The sequence below is a fragment of the Microcaecilia unicolor genome, chromosome 2, assembly GCF_901765095.1.
Source record: "Microcaecilia unicolor chromosome 2, aMicUni1.1, whole genome shotgun sequence".
NCBI lineage: Eukaryota > Metazoa > Chordata > Amphibia > Gymnophiona > Siphonopidae > Microcaecilia > Microcaecilia unicolor.
Genome location: NC_044032.1, coordinates 368,238,224 through 368,262,883, shown reverse-complemented (window position 1 = coordinate 368,262,883; position 24,660 = coordinate 368,238,224). Strand labels below are relative to the sequence as shown.

General features: G+C 43.1%; 1 protein-coding gene across 3 annotated transcripts in view; it reads right to left on the bottom strand.

Moving 5' to 3' along the window:
- Positions 1-1,322: 1,322 nt before the first annotated feature.
- The window catches only part of LOC115462474, a 90,467-nt gene continuing 67,129 nt past the window's right edge, over positions 1,323-24,660 (bottom strand). For all 3 annotated transcript variants that reach the window (XM_030192470.1, XM_030192469.1, XM_030192471.1), the window contains exons 7-9: positions 19,994-20,125; positions 11,161-11,335; positions 1,323-1,688 (exon numbers count right to left, since the gene is read on the bottom strand). In XM_030192470.1, coding sequence (XP_030048330.1) covers positions 11,183-11,335; positions 19,994-20,125 — 285 coding nt within the window. In that variant the 3' untranslated portion in view covers positions 1,323-1,688; positions 11,161-11,182. The remainder of the gene's footprint in view (positions 1,689-11,160; positions 11,336-19,993; positions 20,126-24,660) is intronic.

The window sequence follows — 24,660 nt, the reverse complement described above, 5'->3', positions numbered from 1 at the left end:
CTTACCACCTTCTAAATAGGTGTCGGTAAGGGCTCAGGCAGTAAATAGCCAAGCACTAATTTTAATAGCGCATGGTCATTTACTGGCCCATTTTTTTAAAAGCCTTTTTTTCCCCCACCTCGGTAAAAAAAATGGCCAAGCCCACGCCAATTTCATGCAGCAAAACTAGCACAGGCCACTTTTTGCCTTGGCTTAGTAAAAGGGCCCCACAGTGTGTATTTGCAAGCAGGGATACATAAAAGCAGAGCTTGGGTGGAGAATGGGCGGGGCTCGCACTGATGCTTGTAACTTCTAGAACACTATAAATTAAGCACATATTTCCAGCGTATAAGTGCTAACAGATACACTAGCTCTATGACTTGCACAAGTGCTGGTGCCTCAATAACTAGTTAGCCTATACTATTCTATAATGGAAAGTAGGCACTGGCATTCCTTTTCAGAATAGGCTCCTACCAGGCACCCTTGGGGGCAACTTTTGAAAGCTATTTACATGGGTTAAAGGCCTATTTGAAAATTGCTCACCCGGTAAGCAAGTAAAATACAAGCTTTGTTCCACGGTTCCTGGACCAGGGTTAGACCAAAGAAGGCAATATGTGGAGCCTGATATTTTCAAAACTAAGGGGCTCTTTTACTAAAATGCATTAGAAAATGGACTTAGCGCATTTTAACGCGGGATTTTAACGCACATTTTTGCTGGTTAATGTGGACCCACAACCATTCCCCACCCATGACATACCTCCTCCCCCCCCCCCAAAAAAAATTTATGAAAAATAAATAACTCATGCTTAGCGCGCAGGAAATGGCAAATTGCTGCAAAATGATTTAATGTGCTTTGTGGTAAGCATTTTCAAGCATGCTAACTATCAGCTGGGGATTAACACCCTTAGGAAAAGGGCCCCAAAGCAGTTAATCTTCATGGAAAAAGTAGCCACAGATAAAGCAGGTGAAAATCTCTGTGGGTATATTTTCTCTGGCCAGTTTCAAATGGAAAGTATGTGCTTTCTTTCTCTTTGAGAACCGGTACAACATCTACAGAGGAAAAACATCCCCAGTCTTAGCATCAAAACACATCTTTTTGAAAAATTTGCTCTTTGGGCTTAGATTTACCTTGGGACTAAAGAATTATTGATTCGGATCTACTTTCAAATTTTGAAAAAAAAAATTAAATACTCCTCATCCCCCATCTGCTGAACAGAGAATCCTTTCAACTTGCAGTTTCCTGAGATGAGAAACTGAATTAGAGGCAATGTACACAGGCCCAAATTTTATTGTGTTGTGTTGTTGTTGTTGTTGTTTGTTTCACACATTTATTTCAATGGACATGTTTAAACATGCAATATAGCTTTTTAATACACAATAATTAACAGCACATTTAATTCATCAGTTAGTGCATATTAAATCAAATTAGTGTGCACTAAAATTTTTAAGGCACCCTAACAAAGGAATGAATGTACATTCCTACTGGAATATAAGTTATTTTAATAATGAAGAAGATGAGCAGACAGGAGCAAGAACACTTGCAAGGATTTTACAAAATGTGGAAACGTTTTTTGGCTTCTCTGGACTGGCTGCTTGCAAAGGATCTTTATTCTTTTTTTTTTTGTTCTCTCTTTTTCTTAACATTTTTCTTCTTCTTCTTCTTCTTTCTCTTCTGTTAAGCTTTTTTTGTCGACACTGAGCTTGGTTTTCTTTGAATTAATGAAAAATAAATAAAGTTAATCAGCATATTACACCTGCGTGTCACTATTATCAAAAGTGCAACAACCAGTCATTTAAACCCATAAGGCTACCGATGTCACTACTGAATTTTTAATTTTTCCAATTTATCAAGGACATCAACTGTGAAACACGGTGGATATGAAAGTCTCACACCTCTGAAATGTACTCCCCCACTTTGTCACCGTTCCTTTAATTTCTTTGGAAAATTTTACTAAAGTTACTAATAAATAAATGTTTAACACTCATCTGCAACATATATAGTCTTCTCTCAACTGTTGGCTCGGGGAGCCACTCATCTGACATGACTCATGTTTCATTAATGCCATTTCAAGGAAAAACCCATTTAAAAAAACATTATATTGAAATGCTAATCTTAAATGAACCTCATTGTGAGAACCCTCCAGGGGAGCTTGAGGCGGGAGTTCGGAAAAGCGGTATAAGGGCCCTACACCCTCTGGGGAATCTTCACTACAGGTCCCAGAAGTCCCAGTACCTTGGGGGTGGAGTTCCTGGAAGGCAGGGATTGACTGATGCTGAAAGTGGGAAGGGGGACTCCAACTCCCAGAAATCCCGGCAGGGAGAAAGGCTCGCTGGAAAGGGAAGGAAAGGGGACTACAACTCCCAGAGATCTCAGAGGGGGGAGAGGCTTTCGGAGAAGGAGGGAACAGAGGATTGGAGGGTTCCAGGAGGTGTAGGGGAGGGGGATGATGATTGGCTAATGGATACTAATCAGGAGGAGGGGAGTCAGCTGGTAGAACCGGGAGGGGAGGATTTTATGGAGTGGGCGCCTGACAGTAGGGGAGAGGAGAGTTGTGGGGAACTGATGGACACTTCAGCTCTAGTCCAGACGCCAAGAGGAGGTAAATTGCAAGCTGTGGCAGCTGCCCTTTTTTCCCAACTCAAAGGCCCTTGGAAGAGCATGTGTGGACGGCTCAGGGCAGTACGGGGGGAGAAGCAATAAGGAAATGTGGGGACTGATGTCTTGTTGAAACTGTGAAGAACTGAATGTTTGAGTTTTGAACAGACCTGAAAATAAACCTCCTCAGGAGGGGCTGGTGCAACTTATTGTTTCTTTTGGGGGTTTTGTATTGAATCTATTGAACCTGTGTATGTGTGAACTTTTGTGTTTTGGGACATCAATAAAATTTCTTATACCCTGGAGAAGTGCAAGCTTGAAGATACAATCTTGTCGTGTTTGAGGGAGCTCTGGGACAAGGCTGGAGGAGTCTCTCTCTCTCTCTCTCTCTCTCTCTCTCTCTCTCTCTCTCTCTCCTCTCTCTCCCCCTCTCTCCCCCTCTCTCTCTCTCTCTCCCCCTCTCTCTCCCTCTCCCTCACCAGAAGCACATGGGAGCTGGAGTGTGGTGGAAATGTGTTTCCCGGAGGAGATGAGTGGTGATCTAAGCAGGAGCACTACGGGCCTACCACTGGAAGGGGGACCCGGTGACAACGTTTACTATAGTACAGAAGTACTGACATCTACAGTAGTTTTTACAGTATGTTTAGCCTAACCCGTCTTGCCAATTCCTCATCTTTTCTCAATCAAGATGGTGGCTACGCTGTTCATTTCTCTACTTATATAGTCACCTGACTATGAATCCAGAGTTCCATGGTTCAAATTAATGTCATCCATTCTATTTTTACATTCAAACCTGTTGGACTTTTTGAATTTAACATAAAGATTTATTTATTTTATTTATTTATGCATTCTTGTATCTCACTGTTATCCACAGTAAACAAGATTGCAGTAGTCCAGCTGGGAAATTAAGGACTTATGTAAGTGTATGAAGAGAAGTAAAATCTAAGAGATCATGAATGGAATGAAGTCAATGTAACCAGTAAAAACCAAGTTTTAGAATTTGTGAAATTTGTTTGTCAAATATAAGTTGTGAATAAAAAAATGACTCCAAAATATCGAAAGGAGCCTACTGTGGGAAATGGTAAATTAAAAAGCAGGGGAATAAGAGATGATTTAGGATGACTGCCTGTAATCCAGCAAGTGGTTGTCTTCTTAGGATTCAGGACTAATGTGCATTCAACCAGTGTGATAAGACAGTAAGGCAGGCTTGTAATGGATCCAAATTTGGAGAAATTGGGTTGTAGGAAAAATTAACAAATGTTGTCAGCATAAACAAATATTTTATATTGAATTTATGGATCGATATTGAATAGTAAGGATGACAAAATGGAACCTTGGGGAACACCATAAGAAAGAGATGAAGTAATGGTGGGAGTGGTGACAAAGGCCTATGGCATGAAGACAGGCAGCCAAGAGTGTGTGGTCAACCAGATTGAATGCAGCAGAGAGGTTGAGTGAGACTACAAGGATAACATCTCCAACATCAAGATAAGAATGAAACTCACTCCAAAAAACTATGATGGGATCAAAAGCTTGTTTGGCGCAGATGAAGTATAGAAAGTTGGTCACTGTGGGAGAGGAGCTGATCAAATACAATTTTTTCGTTGATTTTACAAACAAAATAAAGATACTGGGCAATAATTTTCTGGAAGAGAGGAATCAGAAGAAGAATTATTGAGTTCGGGGTCTAATAACAGCTCTGTTCTAGGATAAAGGAACACATCCAGTAGAAAGACTCTGACAAATCATTTGAGATATTAGGGGGAGGAGTCCTGAGTAGTTAACTATAGCCAGCTAGATGGCAACTGATCAAGGAAGCATGTAGTCAGTTTTATGGATTTGAGAGTCATGGCAAAGAGTTCCAGAGCTTAACTTCACTCAACGAATAGTTAAGCTCTGGAACTCTTTGCCGGAGGAGGTGGTAACAGCAGTTAGAGTATCTGGGTTTTAAAAAGATTTGGACAAATTCCTGGAGGAAAAGTCCATAATCTGCTATTGAGACAGACACAGGAAGCAATTGCTTGCCCTGTGATTTTTAGTATGGAGTGTTGCCATGATTTAGGTTTCTGCCAGGTACTTGTGACCTGGCTTGGCCACTGTTTGTAAAACAGAATACTGGCCTAGATGGACCATTGGTCTGACTCAGTATGGCTACTCTTATGTTCTTATGTTATGTTCTTATGATGCACAGAAGACGAAGTATATTTGGGGTCATGTAATGTAGACAGTATGATGCAAGACATAAATGATCCATATAAGGAGGTAGAAGATAGGGAACTACAGAGTGATTCGACCTTAGAAGAGAAGTAATGCACTAGGGAATCAGGCTGGAGGAAAAGAAACTTAAACAATTGGGTAAAGACGTGAAACAGTATTGAATAATTTTTTGGTAGGGATGTTATCAGTATTAATTAATTACTGAGACCAAGTCAGTATGGCTTTTGTGTGGGGAAATCTTGCCTGACCAATTTACTTCAATTCTTTGAAGGAGTAAACAAACATGTGGACAAAGGGGAGCCGGTTGATATTGTGTATCTGGATTTTCAAAAGGCATTTGACAAGGTACCTTATGAAAGGCTACAGAGGAAATTGGAGGGTCATGGGATAGGAGGAAATGTCCTATTGTGGATTAAAAACTGGTTGAAGGATAGGAAACAGAGAGTGGGGTTAAATGGGCAGTATTCACAATGGAGAAGGGTAATTAGTGGGGTTCCTCAGGGGTCTGTGCTAGGACCGCTGCTTTTTAACATATTTTAAATGTTTTAGAGATGGGAGTAACTAGTGAGGTAATTAAATTTGCTGATGACACAAAATTATTCAAAGTCATTAACTCGCGACAGGATTGTGAAAAATTACAGAAGGACCTTACGAGACTGGGAGACTGGGCTGCTAAATGGCAAATTACGTTTAATGTGAGCAAGTGCAAGGTGATGCATGTGGGGAAAAAGAACCCAAATTATAGCTACGTCATACAAGGTTCCACGTTAGGAGTTACGGACCAAGAAAGGGATCTGGGTGTCGTCGTCGATAATACACTGAAACCTTCTGCTCAGTGTGCTGCTGCGGCTAGGAAAGCGAATAGAATGTTGAGTATTATTAGGAAAGGTATGGAAAACAGGTGTGAGGATGTTATAATGCCGTTGTATCACTCCATGGTGCGACTGCACCTTGAGTATTGTGACCGCACCTTGAGTATTGTGTTCAATTCTGGTCGCCGCATCTCAAGAAAGATATAGTAGAATTGGAAAAGGTGCAGCGAAGGGCGACGAAAATGATAGTGGGGATGGGACGACTTCCCTATGAAGAAAGACTAAGGAGGCTAAGGCTTTTCAGCTTGGAGAAGAGATGGCTGAGGGAAGATATGATAGAGGTACAGTGGGGGAAATAAGTATTTGATCCCTTGCTGATTTTGTAAGTTTGCCCACTGACAAAGACATGAGCAGCCCATAATTGAAGGGTAGGTTATTGGTAACAGTGAGAGATAGCACATCACAAATTAAATCCGGAAAATCACATTGTGGAAAGTATATGAATTTATTTGCATTCTGCAGAGGGAAATAAGTATTTGATCCCCCACCAACCAGTAAGAGATCTGGCCCCTACAGACCAGGTAGATGCTCCAAATCAACTCGTTACCTGCATGACAGACAGCTGTCGGCAATGGTCACCTGTATGAAAGACACCTGTCCACAGACTCAGTGAATCAGTCAGACTCTAACCTCTACAAAATGGCCAAGAGCAAGGAGCTGTCTAAGGATGTCAGGGACAAGATCATACACCTGCACAAGGCTGGAATGGGCTACAAAACCATCAGTAAGACGCTGGGCGAGAAGGAGACAACTGTTGGTGCCATAGTAAGAAAATGGAAGAAGTACAAAATGACTGTCAATCGACAAAGATCTGGGGCTCCACGCAAAATCTCACCTCGTGGGGTATCCTTGATCATGAGGAAGGTTAGAAATCAGCCTACAACTACAAGGGGGGAACTTGTCAATGATCTCAAGGCAGCTGGGACCACTGTCACCACGAAAACCATTGGTAACACATTACGACATAACGGATTGCAATCCTGCAGTGCCCACAAGGTCCCCCTGCTCCGGAAGGCACATGTGATGGCCCATCTGAAGTTTGCCAGTGAACACATGGATGATGCCGAGAGTGATTGGGAGAAGGTGCTGTGGTCAGATGAGACAAAAATTGAGCTCTTTGGCATGAACTCAACTCGCCGTGTTTGGAGGAAGAGAAATGCTGCCTATGACCCAAAGAACACCGTCCCCACTGTCAAGCATGGAGGTGGAAATGTTATGTTTTGGGGGTGTTTCTCTGCTAAGGGCACAGGACTACTTCACCACATCAATGGGAGAATGGATGGGGCCATGTACCGTACAATTCTGAGTGACAACCTCCTTCCCTCCGCCAGGGCCTTAAAAATGGGTCGTGGCTGGGTCTTCCAGCACGACAATGACCCAAAACATACAGCCAAGGCAACAAAGGAGTGGCTCAGGAAGAAGCACATTAGGGTCATGGAGTGGCCTAGCCAGTCACCAGACCTTAATCCCATTGAAAACTTATGGAGGGAGCTGAAGATGCGAGTTGCCAAGCGACAGCCCAGAACTCTTAATGATTTAGAGATGATCTGCAAAGAGGAGTGGACCAAAATTCCTCCAGACATGTGTGCAAACCTCATCATCAACTACAGAAGACGTCTGACCGCTGTGCTTGCCAACAAGGGTTTTGCCACCAAGTATTAGGTCTTGTTTGCCAGAGGGATTAAATACTTATTTCCCTCTGCAGAATGCAAATAAATTCATATACTTTCCACAATGTGATTTTCCGGATTTAATTTGTGATGTGCTATCTCTCACTGTTACCAATAACCTACCCTTCAATTATGGGCTGCTCATGTATAAAATAATGAGTGGAGTGGAACAGGTGGATGTGAAGCGTCTGTTCATGCTTTCCAAAAAATACTAGGACTAGGGGGCATGCGATGAAACTACAGTGTAGTAAATTTAAAACAATTCGGAGAACATTTTTCTTCACCAACTCATAATTAAACTCTGGAATTCGTTGCCGGAGAACGTGGTGAAGGCGGTTAGCTTGGCAGAGTTTAAAAAGGGGTTAGACGGTTTTCTAAAGGACAAGTCCATAAACCACTACTAAATGGACTTGGGAAAAATCCTCAATTCCAGGAATAACATGTATAGAATGTTTGTACGTTTGGGAAGCTCGCCAGGTGCCTTTGGCCTGGATTGGCCGCTGTCGTGGACAGGATGTTGGGCTCGATGGACCCTTGGTCTTTTCCCAGTGTGGCATTACTTATGTACTTATATGTACTTATGTTTAGAAAAATAAGCTTTTTTATAGCTTTAAGATGAAAATTATAGAATCAACTGCAGGTTTTGAAGGCTTGCAGCAACCTTCAGAAGGTTCCCTGGTGCTACCTAGGCATTCTGTATGTGGAGCCAGAAATGGAAAAGGGGAAAGATATGCTAAAAAAGATGGCCAAACAGAGCAGAATCACGGGCCGTGGGGATGTTTCTGAACTATGCATTTCTCTAGGGGCATTCCAACACGCTAGCATCTGCTGGGCAATACTTCAGTCCTGACATTTTACAATGCATTTCTGTTGCTAAAGGAACTTGGATCTGTCTCGCATGCATGTGTGGGATGAGGAAGTTTTTATTATTAGCTTGACTGTTTATAAAAATGCCTCTACACTGCTAAGCAAATCGCAGTGTGACAAGAAATGCTTAGGGGTTCCACGCATGCTTTCCAAATACAATGCCCTTTTCATATTCACCACTTCTCGGAACAAACGTTGAGTCGCATAGTCTAGGCTTTGCTGCTCAGAACCTTATTTAAGCAATTAGGTCCTGGCTCGCTGCCCAGTGATGTGTGAGCAGGGAACAGAAAGCTTGAAGGGAGCAATCAATTTTCAGTGCACAGACACTAAGCAAGTAAACAATGATGTCCTCTAAGAGAAAAGCGCAGATCTAGATATCTCTCAGACATACCCCAAAAAGCTATCTGCATTCAATTTCCCATAAAATAAAAGCATACATAGTGTAGAAACTAACACATGAAACCTACAATGAAATGAATAGATAACCGAAATCAAAATGAGTATTGTAAAACCTGGGGTTTGGAGAGAAAGAAAAATGAAGGGAGGGCTCTTTGTGGCTGTGTAATGCTGAACACTGTCGTACTCTGGCAATTTAAGGCATGCCACAGGTATGCTAGGAGTTGCTGTGGTACCCCGCGTTTGGTGCAGCTGAAGTCAATGGTGTCACCACAGCAACCCCCAGCAAATCCATAGCACTGTGACAGATTATTAGAGCGTCGCAGCCACCATTGTTAAGACAGAAATCACATCTGCTGACATAAAAATGTGGAACGTGACATGAAGCTCCAGCACAGTACCGCCACGGATATTTTTAGCAAACAAGGAGCTACTAGCTGCACTAACTAGTTATTCATAGCCTGTCTACCTTTTTTAAAGTTAGGGCTGAGGTACTGCCTTTGGCAAAAGTAGTGTAAAACAGTAATCAGATCAGCTGCGAGGGGAAAAGCAGCGCTGATAAGTAATTCTCCATTCCCCAGCCTTTTTGCCTACAATGGCTATTCAATCCACCTATCATCTCTGTAGCAATAAAATTGTGATGTTTGTCAGAGTGGTGCAGCCCACAAAATAGTGTCATTTCCCGTGCTAGTTTTTTTTCTTCCATTTTGTCGTTACATCGTTGGTCGTACACCCTATTTTGGAACGCACTCTTTCTGAAAGAGGGTGCGCTCTTTGTAAATAGTGTGCATTCTTTAAGAAGCGTGCACACTAAAAATAATACATGACAAAACCTGAAAAATAATTTTTTTGGGGGTGGGGGAGGGCTCCTGTCATTTGTGGAGAAAACAACACAAAGGGCCTGATATTCAGCTGATGGCAATCAGCGTTGTGCTGACCTCAGGGCTGAGGTACTGCCTTTGGCAAAAGTAGTGTAAAACAGTAATCAGATCAGCTGCGAGGGGAAAAGCAGCGCTGATAAGTAATTCTCCATTCCCCAGCCTTTTTGCCTACAATGGCTATTCAATCCACCTATCATCTCTGTAGCAATAAAATTGTGATGTTTGTCAGAGTGGTGCAGCCCACAAAATAGTGTCATTTCCCGTGCTAGTTTTTTTTCTTCCATTTTGTCGTTACATCGTTGGTCGTACACCCTATTTTGGAATGCACTCTTTCTGAAAGAGGGTGCGCTCTTTGTAAATAGTGTGCATTCTTTAAGAAGCGTGCACACTAAAAATAACACATGACAAAACCTGAAAAATAATTTTTTGGGGGGTGGGGGAGTGCTCCTGTCATTTGTGGAGAAAACAACACAAAGGGCCTGATATTCAGCTGATGGCAATCAGCGTTGTGCTGACCTCCACCAGCGTAACACCTGAAAATTCAGTGTCAGGCCATGTCTGGGCACTGGCATTGAATTTCTGGGATTCCAGAGCCAGTTATTGCATAGCCAGTTAAGTATGATATTTAGCACGTAACCAGTTATGGGTACCGCATAATGATAGGACTAAGTTTTATGCGATCCTGTTTATGTGCTTAACCTGGCTGGTTAAATTATGAATATTGGCACTTAACAGGCCAAGTGCCAACTTCGCTCCCAGACTGCCCCCAACATAGTCGGTTTTCGGTTCAGTGCTAACTGGTTATTTTCACCAACTGGTTAAGTGCCACTGAATATGATCATTTCTGGCCTATTAAATCACTTTGAATATCGACCCGACACACCTCTATCATTTATTTTTAATACATAGCTTTCTGGCTCAGGCTGTACTGCTGTGATGTGGTCCTTCCTATCTGAATGGACCAGCAGGACTCAAGGACATCACAGAGACAATGTAGTGGTTTGTATCTAGTTGAAATGGCCCAACCCTGCTGGCACTATATTAGAACCGAGGAGATTTTAGTCTTGGAGAAGACTCCTCCTCCAAACTTCAGCCAGGGATGGAATTGAAGTGGCCTTTGAGTGTCACCTGAGTAGGAAGTGTTACAAAATGTTTAGAGAAAAGAAGGGAAGGTGTTAAGAACTTTCCTTGAATCTGATACCTTCCTCAATGTCCTTAGGACCAGTAGCGTAGCTAGGTGAGGCCCAGGGGGCCTGGGCCCCCCAAATTTGTTCTGGGCCCCTGGTTGTCTGGCGGGGGTCCCCAACCCCCGCCAGCTGAAGACTTTGTCCAGTGCTGGTCTGCGGAAACGCTCGAGACCAGCGCTGGATGAAGTCTTCAGCTGGCAGGGGTTAGGGACCCCCGCCAGCCAAGGTATTTGTGGCGGTGGTGCTTCAGCTTGCGGGGGTTGAGGACCCCCGCCAGCCAAGATGTACAGCGGCGGCAGTGGGCGGCGGAAGGGGGGGCGGTGAGGTGGCGGGGGGGGGGCAACGGTGGGGTGGCAACCAAAATGTGCCCCATCCATCTTGGGCTCTGGCCCTTTCCCACTTCAAGGTCTGGCTACGCCCCTGCTTAGGACTTATTTGTATAATCTCCTTTCCTTTCTCCAATTTGTTGGAGTGTACTTTTGGAGTAGCACTTACCCTTGAACTGGCTGGGATAACTCTACTTCCTAGGAACAGTTAATGCAAGCTTAGTCTTGATGGATATAGACCATTTGGAATTATGACCAGGTTGATCATCGTGTAGCACATCTTTGGCTATAGCCAGCTTTTCAACTCTTGGACTTGCTATTGCACATTTGGCATTGTTAGATACCTGTAAATGTCAGACCTGATATTTAATGCAACACCATAACAGAACAAAACATAGCATAACAGAAAGTCTTGTAGACCGCTAATACCTTGCAGTACTAAGCGGTTAACAAAAGAGCTGGAGCAAACTCCAGGAATCAAACATATAAACGGCAAGTGACCGACTCACCTGCAAATGCCCAGTACAGACTTCCCTCTCTGTCCCGCCCTCGCGTCAAGACGTCATGACGTCAGAGGGCGGAACAGAGAGGGAAACAGAGTAAGACGCCGCCACTGCTGCCTGAAAACGAACATTGCGCGAACCAACCTCCACCCTCCCCGCCGCCGCTCCTGCCCCCTCCGTATCAGGCCCCCTGCACTGACCTGACAGCGCCTCTCACCTCCTTGTGGAAGCACTGCAGGCAGCAGCACAGCGATCTGCTGCAGCCTGTAGCGCTTTCACACGGAGGTGAGAGGCGCTGTCAGGTCAGTGCAGGGGGCCCGGCACGGAGGGGGGGCGGGAGCAGCGGCGAGGAGGGTAGCTGGACATGGGGGGAGGGCAGGGGGAGAGGGCATGGTTGCTGGACATGGGGTAAGAGCAGGGCAGAGAGGAGGGTTGCTGGACATGGGGGGAGGGCAGGGTTGGTGGACGGGGAGGGGGGAGGTCAAGGGAAAGAGGAGGGTTGCTGGATATGGGGGGGGAGGATCGGTGGATGGAGTGAGGCCAGGGGAGAGAGGAGGGCTGCAATACTTGCCCGTTTTAACGGGCTTAACGGCTAGTAACATATATAACCAGAATAAATTCAAAACAATACATAATATAATAATATAAACATAGAAAATATGAAATTATACTTCTAGTCATATCAGAAACAACAGGTTACTTCATAATACAAATTTACAAAACAGTAAAGTATTAAGATTTTTTCTAACATCTACACAAGACCATGATTTCTGAAAAATAAAAGAGAAATCCTTCCAGAATCTTGCCACTTGGAAACCCAGAGAAAACTCAACCTGTTTAAAATGTTTTTTGTCCCTTACAGAAGGAAAACATAAGCAAACTAGAATTTTTGGTCCTACAGTTTCCTGCCCAAGTGGAAAAGTGAATGTGGTCATATAAGTAAAAGGGTACTGAACCTTGTAACAGTTTCAAAATAAAGCAAGCCACTTTGAAACTGATTCCTGGTTTCTATGGAAAGCCAGTGAACATGGTTAAAATAAACTGATATTTTGACTTTTTCCAAGAAAAAAATTAAACAGACCACTGTATTCTGGATTGATTGCAATTTTTTTCAGTTGTTGACAAGGACAGGGAAGTCAACCACAGAAAGTGGAGGAACACACACACCTACAGCCATAACAGGAACAGTCTAATGGAGCAGGGTAAAAGGATGGCACTTCCAGTAACACAAGGGAGTTGAAAACTTCTTCGCACACAGTGTTTATTCTAATAAATACCAGGGGCGTAGCCAGACTTCGGCGAGAGGGGGGTCCAGAGCCCGAGGTGAGGGGGCACATTTTAGCCCCCCGCCACCAACTTTGATCCCCCCCCCCGCCATTGCCAACCCCCCCCCACCAACTTTGCCCCCCCCCCTCCCGCCACCAACCCGCCATCGCCTACCTTTGATGGCAGGGGACCCCAACCCCCGCCAGCCGAGCCGAGGTCCTCATCTTCCCAATCCCATGCAAGGCTTCATTCTAGTCTGACGGACGTCAGACTAGAACTAAGCCTTGCGTGGGATTGTGAAGAAGAGGACCTCGGCTCGGCTGGCAGGGGTTGGGTTCCCCCGTCAGCAAAGGTAGGTGATGGCGGGTTGGTGGCGGTAGAGGGAGGTTGGGCGGGTCGGCGGCAGGGGGGTCCAGGGGCAAATCTACGGGGGCCCAGGCCCCTGTGGCCCCATACTGGCTACGCCACTGATAAATACACCTTGAAGACTCGACATGGAACCGTGTTTCAGCGCTAAGCGCCTGCCTCAGGAGTCTGCTATAAGTAGCCAAGGGCACGTACCACTACTCCCTCGTGTTATTGGACGTGCCATCCTTTTACCCTACTCCATTAGGCTGTTCCTGTTGACAAGAACAGCCCAAATACATGATGTTACAATAGTCCATTTGAGTCAGTATCAAAGCCTGGACCAAAAGTCTACATTGTTCAGATAAGAAATAGTTACGAATTTGACAAGGTTTTTGCATCATCAAAAACGTCTTAGAAGTAAGCTGATTTAATTGTGGTTCTAAAGAAAGGGTATAATCTATTAGCATACCCAAAATTGTAATCGCTGGAGAAAATTTATAATCAACTTTATTAATATTAATATAATCTGGAATGGAGTCTCACGTATCAATAAGTAAGAAATTTGTTTTATCTGTATTTAGTTTTAATTTATGCTCATCCATTCAAGATTCTATTAATTGAATACAACTGTGAATTCTTCGTTTTTCATCTTCTAAAACAAGGCCCAGCAGAATAATATCATCTGCATAGCTGTATGAGAGAAAACCTCGTTCTTCTAGTTGGGTTCCTAGTGAATGCAGAAACAAGTTAAAACGTGTCAGGGATAGGGGAGATCCCTGAGAGACACCACAGATTTTTCAGCTACAGGATAGGACATCTCTCATCTTCACCCTATAAGATCTTGTGGTTAGGAATCCTTTAAGCCAGTAGAGGACCTTTCCAGCAAATTCCTACATTTTCCATGAGCTGGATCAAGATCTCATGATCCACCAGTTCAAAGGCAGAGGACTAACTGAGTTGGACAACCAAGGCTCTCCTCCCTTTACTAAGTAATAGTCTAATATGATCAAGTAATGAGCTTATTATTATTTCTGCACTAATTAGATTGTGCTCAAATTTTAAACTAGCCACTAATGATATTGTGTTCTTGTCTATTTTTATCTTGAGTTTTTCTTCATAAAAGTGATCAATTTTAAGCAGAAGGTTTGACTAAATGCACCATCAGTGAAGCATAGAGCAATCTCATAGACGCAGGCTGGTTTTTGGTAGAGGTAGCCTAGGCATCTGTTTAAGGTGGGGGATTTACTTGAGCCGAGGAGAGGTGCACTAGCAACAGTAGCAAATTTTGCAGCAAGTAGTATCACCACAAGCTGAAAATGAGCCTTATAAACAAGTTTTTACAACAGGAAGTACAGCTGTTCTCCAACCCCCAAAGGTTAACAATATTATTTCATGCTGGAGGAGCCTGTTAATTGATCTGGGAATACGTTAGCACAGTTTGGTTTTAGAAGCCTTGATCCAGATCCCATAGAGAGCTACAGCCAGTTGTCTCAAATCAGGGTCTGTGGCTGCAATAGCTGGACCCAATGATGGGAGGGGTTGAGGTAATCTAGCCAAGTTCGAAGAAAGACTCATTGCTTTGTAACCTCTAGTGTACTGTGTCTCATTTGATGTGGTCAGAAAGGCACTCACTGTCATGGTAGCAGCAGACCCGGTTCAACGCTCTTCCGTCTTCTTTGGTTGAAAAGATTGAATGTGTGGGTCCCCATAATCTTGTGAGATCCACCAGCATTGTGGATTCAAATACCAGAGTGAAGTCATAGGAGGAGGAGGAGGCAGACAAGGAATGATGCACGGCTTTCTTCCTCCATCAAGGGAGAGGGAGGGAGATAGGATCATGTTGGAGAAGGTGGGAGACACAGTATATCATGGTGAGGGAGAAGGGTATGAGTGTATCATAGCAAGGGTAAGGGAATGAGAAAAAGACCGGACCATATGAGTGGGGTGACGTAGGGTTAAGATTGTGTGATGACGTAGGGTTAAGATTGTGTGATGTTTTGATGATGTTCTTCAAGGATGAAGCAACCTGTAAACTGTACTGCAAAATAAAGCTTGAGAAGAACCACACTGGAGGCCAGTCCCAACTGAGTAAGAAACCCTAAGAAACAGAAGAGAAGGGAAAAAAGGAAGCCTTTAGTAGGCCATTAAGTTCAGAAAAATCAGATTCTATTGAGCCACATCTGTTGCGAAATACTGCATTCTAAGAAGTTGTACCTACACTTAGGGTGCCTCGATTAACGTACCAATTATTTACTCACTTTCCAGCACATGCATAGCAATTATAATTCACATTACAAAACAAAAACAAAATAAGATTAAACCTTTTTTATTGGACTATAAACAATACAATTTTTGACTAGCTTTCAAAGGCAAAACCTTCTTTCTCAGGTCAGGAATGAGCAGAACATGATAATAATAGAAGATGTAAGTGAAACATAAAAGCATTGCAATTGCCAGGCTATTTCCGGTGACCGACATTGAATATCTGTTTTATTTTTGGCTAGTTCGCACTTAACTGGCTCAGTTAATATTCAGTGCTGGCCAGTTAAGCTGGCCAAAGGTAAGCCTGCTATTTCAGCAGCCCAATTTGGCTACCAAACTTAGGGGCCCTTTTACTAAGCTGTGTAAGGGCCTACATGCGCCAAACGCACACGTGTCCCCTACGCGCGCCAGAAAATAATTTGTATTTTCTGGCACACAGCACTACCGGGTGATAAAAGGCATTTGACTCGCGTAGACCCTTACTTCCCGGTTTACGCATGAGACCTTACTGCTAAGTCAATGACTGGTGGTAAGGTTTCAGACCCAAAATGGACGCGCCATTGAGTATAAGATTTAGTGGTCTTTGAATTCATGTGTAGGTGATTACAGGGTGGTGGTGGTGAGTCGATGATTAATAAAGGAACACGAGTAAGTGATTTACCCCAGAGTGAAATGAGTATGTTCGTGTCAAGCGTATGAGACTCTACCCCACATAGTTAACTTACATAGCTCTCATAGACAAGCTACTTGTATTTATACACTCTGCTAATGTTCTTGTGATATTAATTATTGGACAAAGTGTTGCCTGAAATCGTTTGACAGTATCCTAGAAATAAGCAGTGGATTTACCCCAAGTCCATCTTAATAATGGCTTATGGACTTCTCTTTTAGGAAGTTATCCAAACCTTTTTTAAATCCCGCTAAGCTAACTGCTTTTACCATATTCTCTGGCAACAAATTCCAGAGTTTAAATACACACAGTGAAGAAATATTTTCTCCGATTTGTTTTAAATTTACTACTTTGAAGCTTCATTGTGTGCCCCTTAGTCCTAGTATTTTTGGAAAGCGTAAAAAAATTATTCACAACTACCCATAAAAGGGGCACTTAGGGAAGACAAAGCCATAGTGGAGAGATTAAATGAATTCTTCGCTTCAGTCTTCACCGAGGAAGACGTGGGAGAGATACCAGTGCCAGAAATGGTATTCAAAGAAAAACTGAATGAAATCTCTATAAACCTGGAAGATGTAATGGCACAATTTGACAAATTGAAGAGTAGCAGATCACCTGGACCAGTGGTATTCATCCCAGAGTACTGATAGAATTGAAAAATTAACTTGCAGAACTACTGTTAGTAATATGTAATTTATCTTTAAAATCAACCATGGTACTGGAAGATTGGAGGGTGTCCAATGTAATGCCGATTTTTTTTAAAAGGTTCCAGAAGTGATCCGGGAAATTATAAACCAGTGAGCCTGAGATCGGTGCCAGGTAAAATGGTAGAGATTATTATAAAGAACAAAATTACAGAGCATATTCAAAAGCATGGATTAATGAGACACAGAACCCTTATTTTATCATCCTCACTTTAATATTCCCTTATCTCTTGTTTGTTTGTTTTGTTTGTCCTAATTAGATTGTAAACGCTGTCGAGCAGGGACTGTCTCTTTATGTTCAAGTGTACAGCGCTGTGTATGTCTAGTAGCGCTTTAGAAATGATAAGTAGTAGTAGTAGTACAGAGGGGTATAATCGAACGGCGTCGGCCAAATAGATGGCCAGCCATCTTCAGGGCCGGCTCTGCAAATGGTTTTGGGGGGGTTTGGAGGGCTCCCATTTACCACCACAAGTGTAACAGGTAGTGGGGGGATGGGCCTGGGTCCACCTGCCTGAAGTGCACTGCACCCACAAAAAACTGCTCCAGGTACCTGCATACTGCTGTCAGGGAGCTGGGTATGACATTTGAGGCTGGCATGTTTAAAACTTTTTTTTGGGTGGGAGGGGGTTGGTGACCACTGGGGGAGTAAGGGGAGGTGATCCCCGATTCGGGGCACTTTTTTTGAGGCTTGGTTGTAAAAAGAAATGGACCAAGTGAAGCCGGCGAAATGCTCGTCAGAGCCTGCCATCTTTTTTCCATTATCGGGCAAAGCCGGCCATCTCGTAACCACGCCCCCATCCTGCCTTCTGTACCCTGCCGAAACGCCCCCTTGAAGTTTGGCTGGCTCCACGACGGAAAGCAGTTGGCACCGGCCAAAATCGGCTTTCCATTATAGCGATTTGGCCGAGTTCAGGAGATCGCCGGCCATCTTCCGATTTGTGTCGGAAGATAGCCGGTGATCTCTTTCGAAAATAAGCTGGAAAGCCAACATGGATTTAGTGAAGGGAAATCTTGTCTCACCAATCTACTACATTTCTTTGAAGGTGAACAAACAAGTGGATAAAGCTTAGCCGGTCGATATTGTGTATCTTGATTTTCAAAAGGCATTTGCCAAAGTACCTCATGAAAGATGCCAGAGGAAATTGGAGAGTCATGGGATAGGTGGTAGAATTCTATTGTAGATTAAAAACTGGTTAAAAAATAGAAAACAGAGAATAGTGTTAAATGGTCAGCATTCTCAATGGAGAAGGGTAGATAGTGGGGTTCCCCAGGGGTCTGTGCTGGGACCGCTGCTTTTTATCATATTTATAAATGATCTAGAGATAGGAGTAATTAGTGAGGTAATTAAATTTGCTGATGACACAAAGTTATTCAAAGTTGTTAAATTGCAAAAAGATTGTGAAAAATTACAAGAGGACCTTACGAGACTGGGAGACTGGGCATCCAAACGGCAGATGAGAATTACAAGAGGACCTTACGAGACTGGGAGACTGGGCATCCAAACGACAGATGAGATTTAATGTGAGCAAGTGTAAAGTAATGCATGTGGGAAAAGAGGAATCTGAAGCATAGTTACATGATGCAAGGTTTCACATTAGGAGTCACCAACCAGGAAAAGGATTTAGGTGTCATTGTTGATGATACGTTGAAACCCTTTGCTCAGTGTGCGGTGGCGGCTAAGAAAGCAAATAGAATGTTAGGTATAATTAGGAAAGGAATGGAAAACAACAATGAGAACATTATAATGCCTTTGTATCGCTCCATGGTGCAACCGCACTTGGAATACTGTATGCAATTCTGGTCACCGCATGTCAAAAAAGATATAGTGGAATTAGAAAAGGTACAGAGCAGGGTGAAGAAAATGATAAAGGGGATGGGACAACTTCCCTATGAGAAAAGGCTAAAGCGGATAGGGCTCTTCAGCTTGGAGAAAAGATGCCTGAGGGGAGATATGATAGAGGTCTATAAAATAATGAGTGGAGTGGAACGGGTAGTCGTGAATTGCTTGTTTACTCTTTCCAAAAATACTAGGACTAGGGGGCATGCAATGAAGCTACAAAGTAGTACATTTAAAACAAATCAGAGAAAATATTTCTTCACTCAATGTTTTATTAAACTCTGGAATTCGTTGCCAGAGAATGTAGTAAAAGCAGTCAGCTTAGTGGCGTTTAAAAAGGTTTGGATAGCTTCCTAAAAGAAAAGTCCATAAGCCATTATTAAGATGGACTTGGGGAAAATCCACTGCTTTTTTCTAGGATAAGCAGCATAAAATGTATTGTACTTGTAATCTGGATGCTGGGTTGATGGTTCTTTGATCTGTCCAAGTATGGCAACACGTATGTACTTATGTACTTATGACCTGAATACGTATAACCTAGAGGAAAGGAGGGACAGGGGAGATAAGATACAGACATTTAAATACTTGAAAAGTATTAATATAGAAACAAATATTTTCCAGAGAAGGGAAAATGGTAAAACTAGAGGACATGAATTGAGGTTGCAGGGTGGTAAACTCAGGAGTAATGTCAGAAAATTCTTTTTCATGGAGAGGGTGGTTGATACCTGGAATGCCCTCCCGATGGAGGTGGTGGAGAAAAAAACTGTGACGGAATTCAAAATGATGTGGGATGAACACAGAGGATCTCTAATTAGAAAATGAATGGTATAAAAAAACCAACCTTAAAGGGTAGCATGTGTGTTTGTATGTCGAGTGGTGCTTAGATGGCAATTCTGGCTGTATCAACTAAGGCCGGTGCTGGGCTGGTTTGTATGGTCTGAATCCCGCATATAGCAATCCAGTTTAGGATGGGCTATAGAGAACTTTGAGGGCAACTCCAGTAGTTGGAACATAAGGACATAGCTGGACGGACGTTTACGGTCTATGTCCCAGAAATACCAAATAAAGACCATGATCAAGTATACAATATCATGTTCACTGTTGATTTTGTAATCTAGAATTGAGAATGAATGTGACTGTTGGGCAGACTGGATGGACCAATCAACAGGTCTTTATCTGCTATCACTTACTATGTTACTATGTAGAACAATGATGCACTCTGAAGAAGGACCAAAGTGTCCCTATGGGAGTGAAGAGAAGTTCTATAGGGCACCTGAAGCTGATCGGAAGAGTTTAGAGACTAACGGGAGTGTAACTCTTTCGCAGTGCAAAATTGGGAAATACAATGTTTTCCGAATAAGAAATTACAAATTACCTTTGACATGCAAGAAATGTAAATAGTGGTATTTTACCTTCGTAAGTGGTTTCTCTGGTCTTCCCATGTCAAAGTGGAAGGCATTTCTTCTACGTTTTGGACGAGCAAGTTGATTTATTCTTGCAGATGCTATAGCATTTATTGCTGCCTCTGTAATAGTCCTTATTACCTTCATAAAGCAAAGACAGACACAGACAGTAACCAAGGGGCCACATGCAGGTTAAACCAAAGTCAGCTCGCATTTCAACCAAATTTCCAAGATAAAGTCTATCCATGGAAGAAAAAGGTCAGCATGGTTTAGGGAGTGTGACACAAGTACACACAGCAGGGCTGTAATGATCACTATTAATCTAGGGCTGGTTTGTCCAGGTTCAGTCCTTAAGAGGTGCAAACAGCTACAATGGAGGTAGTGGGCATGCAAATCTCTCTCATGCATATTTATTATGGATATCCTGAAAACCAGGGCTGTGGAGTCAGAGTTGGAATGATTTATATATCTTTTTTCTGGATCTGAAGTTATATCTATCGGTACCAGTACCATTAGAAAAGGTGCCGAGAAGGGCGACAAAAATGATAAGGAAAGGCTAAAGCGGCTAAGGCTCTTCAGCTTGGAGAAAAGATGGCTGAGGGGAGATATGATAGAGGTCTATAAAATAATGAGTGGAGTGGAATGGGTAGACGTGAAGCATCTGTTTACGCTTTCCAAAAATACTAGGACTAGGGGGCATGCCATGAAGCTACAAAGTAGTACATTTAAAACAAATCGGAGAAATTTTTCTTCACTCAACGTGTAATTAAAGTGTGGAATGCGTTGCCAAAGAATGTGGTAAAGGCAGTTAGCTTAGCAGAGTTTAAAAAAGGTTTGGATAGCTTCCTAAAGGAAAAGTCCGTTATTTAAATGGACTTGGGGGAAATCCACTATTTCTGGGATAAGCTGTATAAAATGTTTTGTACTTTTTTGGGATCTTGCCAAGTATTTATGACTTGGATTGGCCACTGTTGGAAACAGGATGCTGAGCTTGATGAACCTTTGGTCTGTCCCAGTATGGCAATACTTATGTAGTACCAGATGAAAACATTTAATACTAATATCTATAGGAGTTGAAGACGGAGCAGGAGTCAAAGAGTAGAAAAATAGAGAAGTCAGAGAAAACCTGGCCTGTTTGTGGCCCTCAAGGACTGAAGTTGGACAAGCCTGTTCTAGGGCATTTGGGTGCCTTTCCATGTACACCATGGCTTAAAAGGTGACAGTCCAGATTGTGACCTTCTTAAGCCTTGGATGTGATCAGGCCTTGAAACTCCACCTACCAGAGTGCTACCCCTGCCAGCATATGTACAGTGTTCATCTCATATAATATGTGGTGGAAGATAACTGAACAAGCATGGGGGATTTCAATTACCCGCATATAGACTGGGGTAATGTAACATCTGTACACGCAAGGGACATAAGATTTCTTGATGAAATCAAGGACAGCTTCATGGAACAGCTAGTTCAGGAGCCGACAAGAGAAGGAAAAATACTAGACTTAGTCCTTAGTGGTGCTCATGATCTAGTGCAGGGGGTAACGATACGAGGGCCGCTTGATAACAGTGATCATAATATGATCGGTTTTGATATTGGCATTGAAGGAAGTGAAACTAGGAAATCAAGTACGCTAGCGTTTAACTATAGAAAAGGTGATTACGACAAAATGAGAAAAATGGTGAAAAAAAGACTGAAAGGAGCAGCTCGCAGAGTAAAAAACTTGCATCAGGCGTGGATGCTGTTTAAAAACACCATCCTGGAGGTTCAGGACAAATATATTCCACGTATTAGAAAAAAGGGAAAAAAGACTAAACGTCAGCCGGCGTGGCTAAACAGTAAGATAAAGGAAATCATTAGAGCCAAAAAACAATCCTTCAGAAAGTGGAGAAGAGAACCAACTGAAAGTAACAGGATAGATCATAAGGAATGCCAAGCCAAATGCAAAGCGGAGATAAGGAGGGCAAAAAAGGACTTTGAGAAGAAATTAGCGTTGGAAGCAAAAATACATAGTAAAAACTTTTTTAGATACATTAAAAGCAGGAAACCGGCCAAAGAGTCGGTTGGGCCGCTGGACGAAAATGGTGTTAAAGGGGCGATCAAGGAGGACAAAGCCGTAGCGGAGAAATTAAATGAATTCTTTGCTTCGGTCTTCACCGAGGAGGATTTGGGGGGGACACCGGTGCCGGAAAGAATATTTGAAGCGGGGGAGTCGGAGAAACTAAACAAATTCTCTGTAACCTTGGAGGATGTAATGGGTCAGTTCAGCAAGCTGAAGAGTAGTAAATCACCGGGACCTGATGGTATTCATCCCAGAGTATTAATAGAACTAAAAAATGAACTTGCGGAGCTACTGTTAGAAATATGCAATCTGTCCCTAAAATCGAGTGTAATACCGGAAGACTGGAGGGTAGCCAATGTTACTCCGATTTTTAAGAAAGGTTCCAGAGGAGATCCGGGAAATTATAGACCGGTGAGTCTGACGTCGGTGCCGGGCAAGATGGTGGAGGCTATTATTAAGAATAAAATTGCAGAGCATATACAAAAACATGGACTGATGAGACAAAGTCAGCACGGATTTAGTGAAGGGAAGTCTTGCCTCACCAATCTAATGCATTTTTTTGAGGGGGTAAGCAAACATGTGGACAATGGGGAGCCGGTTGATATTGTATATCTGGATTTTCAGAAGGCGTTTGACAAAGTGCCGCACGAAAGACTCCTGAAGAAATTGCAGAGTCATGGAATCGGAGGTAGGGTATTATTATGGATTAAGAACTGGTTGAAAGATAGGAAGCAGAGAGTAGGATTGCGTGGCCAGTATTCTCAGTGGAGGAGGGTAGTTAGTGGGGTCCCGCAGGGGTCTGTGCTGGGTCCGTTGCTTTTTAATGTATTTATAAATGACCTAGAGATGGGAATAACTAGTGAGGTAATTAAATTCGCCGATGACACAAAATTATTCAGGGTCGTCAAGTCGCAGGAGGAATGTGAACGATTACAGGAGGACCTTGCGAGACTGGGAGAATGGGCGTGCAAGTGGCAGATGAAGTTCAATGTTGACAAGTGCAAAGTGATGCATGTGGGTAAGAGGAACCCGAATTATAGCTACGTCTTGCAAGGTTCCGCGTTAGGAGTTACGGATCAAGAAAGGGATCTGGGTGTCGTCGTCGATGATACGCTGAAACCTTCTGCTCAGTGTGCTGCTGCGGCTAGGAAAGCGAATAGAATGTTGGGTGTTATTAAGAAGGGTATGGAGTCCAGGTGTGCGGATGTTATAATGCCGTTGTATCGCTCCATGGTGCGACCGCACCTGGAGTATTGTGTTCAGTACTGGTCTCCGTATCTCAAAAAAGATATAGTAGAATTGGAAAAGGTACAGCGAAGGGCGACGAAAATGATAGTGGGGATGGGACGACTTTCCTATGAAGAGAGGCTGAGAAGGCTAGGGCTTTTCAGCTTGGAGAAGAGACGGCTGAGGGGAGATATGATAGAAGTGTATAAAATAATGAGTGGAATGGATCGGGTGGATGTGAAGCGACTGTTCACGCTATCCAAAAATACTAGGACTAGAGGGCATGAGTTGAAGCTACAGTGTGGTAAATTTAAAACGAATCGGAGAAAACTTTTCTTCACCCAACGTGTAATTAGACTCTGGAATTCATTGCCGGAGAACGTGGTACGGGCGGTTAGCTTGACGGAGTTTAAAAAGGGGTTAGATAGATTCCTAAAGGACAAGTCCATAGACCGCTATTAAATGGACTGGAAAAATTCCTCATTTTTAGGTATAACTTGTCTGGAATGTTTTTACGTTTGGGGAGCGTGCCAGGTGCCCTTGACCTGGATTGGCCACTGTCGGTGACAGGATGCTGGGCTAGATGGACCTTTGGTCTTTCCCAGTATGGCACTACTTATGTACTTATGTACTTATAAGTAACATTTTGACCCCTAGAGATCCCTTACATATCCTTTCAAATTCATACATGACACCATAGGTCTTCAGTGGTTGGACCATGGCCTACCAGGAAGGTCTGCGTGTCTGGACAGTGCTGTTCATGTAGAAACATAGAAAATGACAGCAGATAAAGGCCATAAGGCCCATCCAGTCTGCCCATCCATATCATCCACTATCTCTTCCTCCCCTAAGAGATCCCATATGCCTGTCCCATGCTTTCCTGAATTCAGACACAGTCAACATCTATACCACCTCTATCAGGAGGTTGTTCCACAGATCCACCACCCTTTCCGTAAAAAGTATTTCCTTAGATTACTTCTGAGTCTATACCCTTTTAACTTCATATTATGCCCTCTCATTCCAGAACTTCATTTCAGTTGAAAGAGACCTGCCTCCAATGCATTTATCCCATGGAAATGTTTAAATGTCACAATCATATCTCCTCTCTCTCGTCTTTCTTCCAAAGTATACATATTGAGATCTACGAGTCTGTCTCTATATGCTTTAGATGAAGACCACTATACATTTTAGTAGCCGCCCTCTGGACCGACTACATCCTGTTTATATCTTTTTGAAGGTATGGTCTCCAGAATTGTATCCAGTACTCTAAATGGGGCCTCACCAGAGACTTATACAGAGGTACTATCACTTCCTTTTTCCTGCTAGTCATTCCTCTCCCTATGCATCAAAGCATCCTTCTGGCTTTGCCTGTCACCCTTTCTACCTGTTTGGC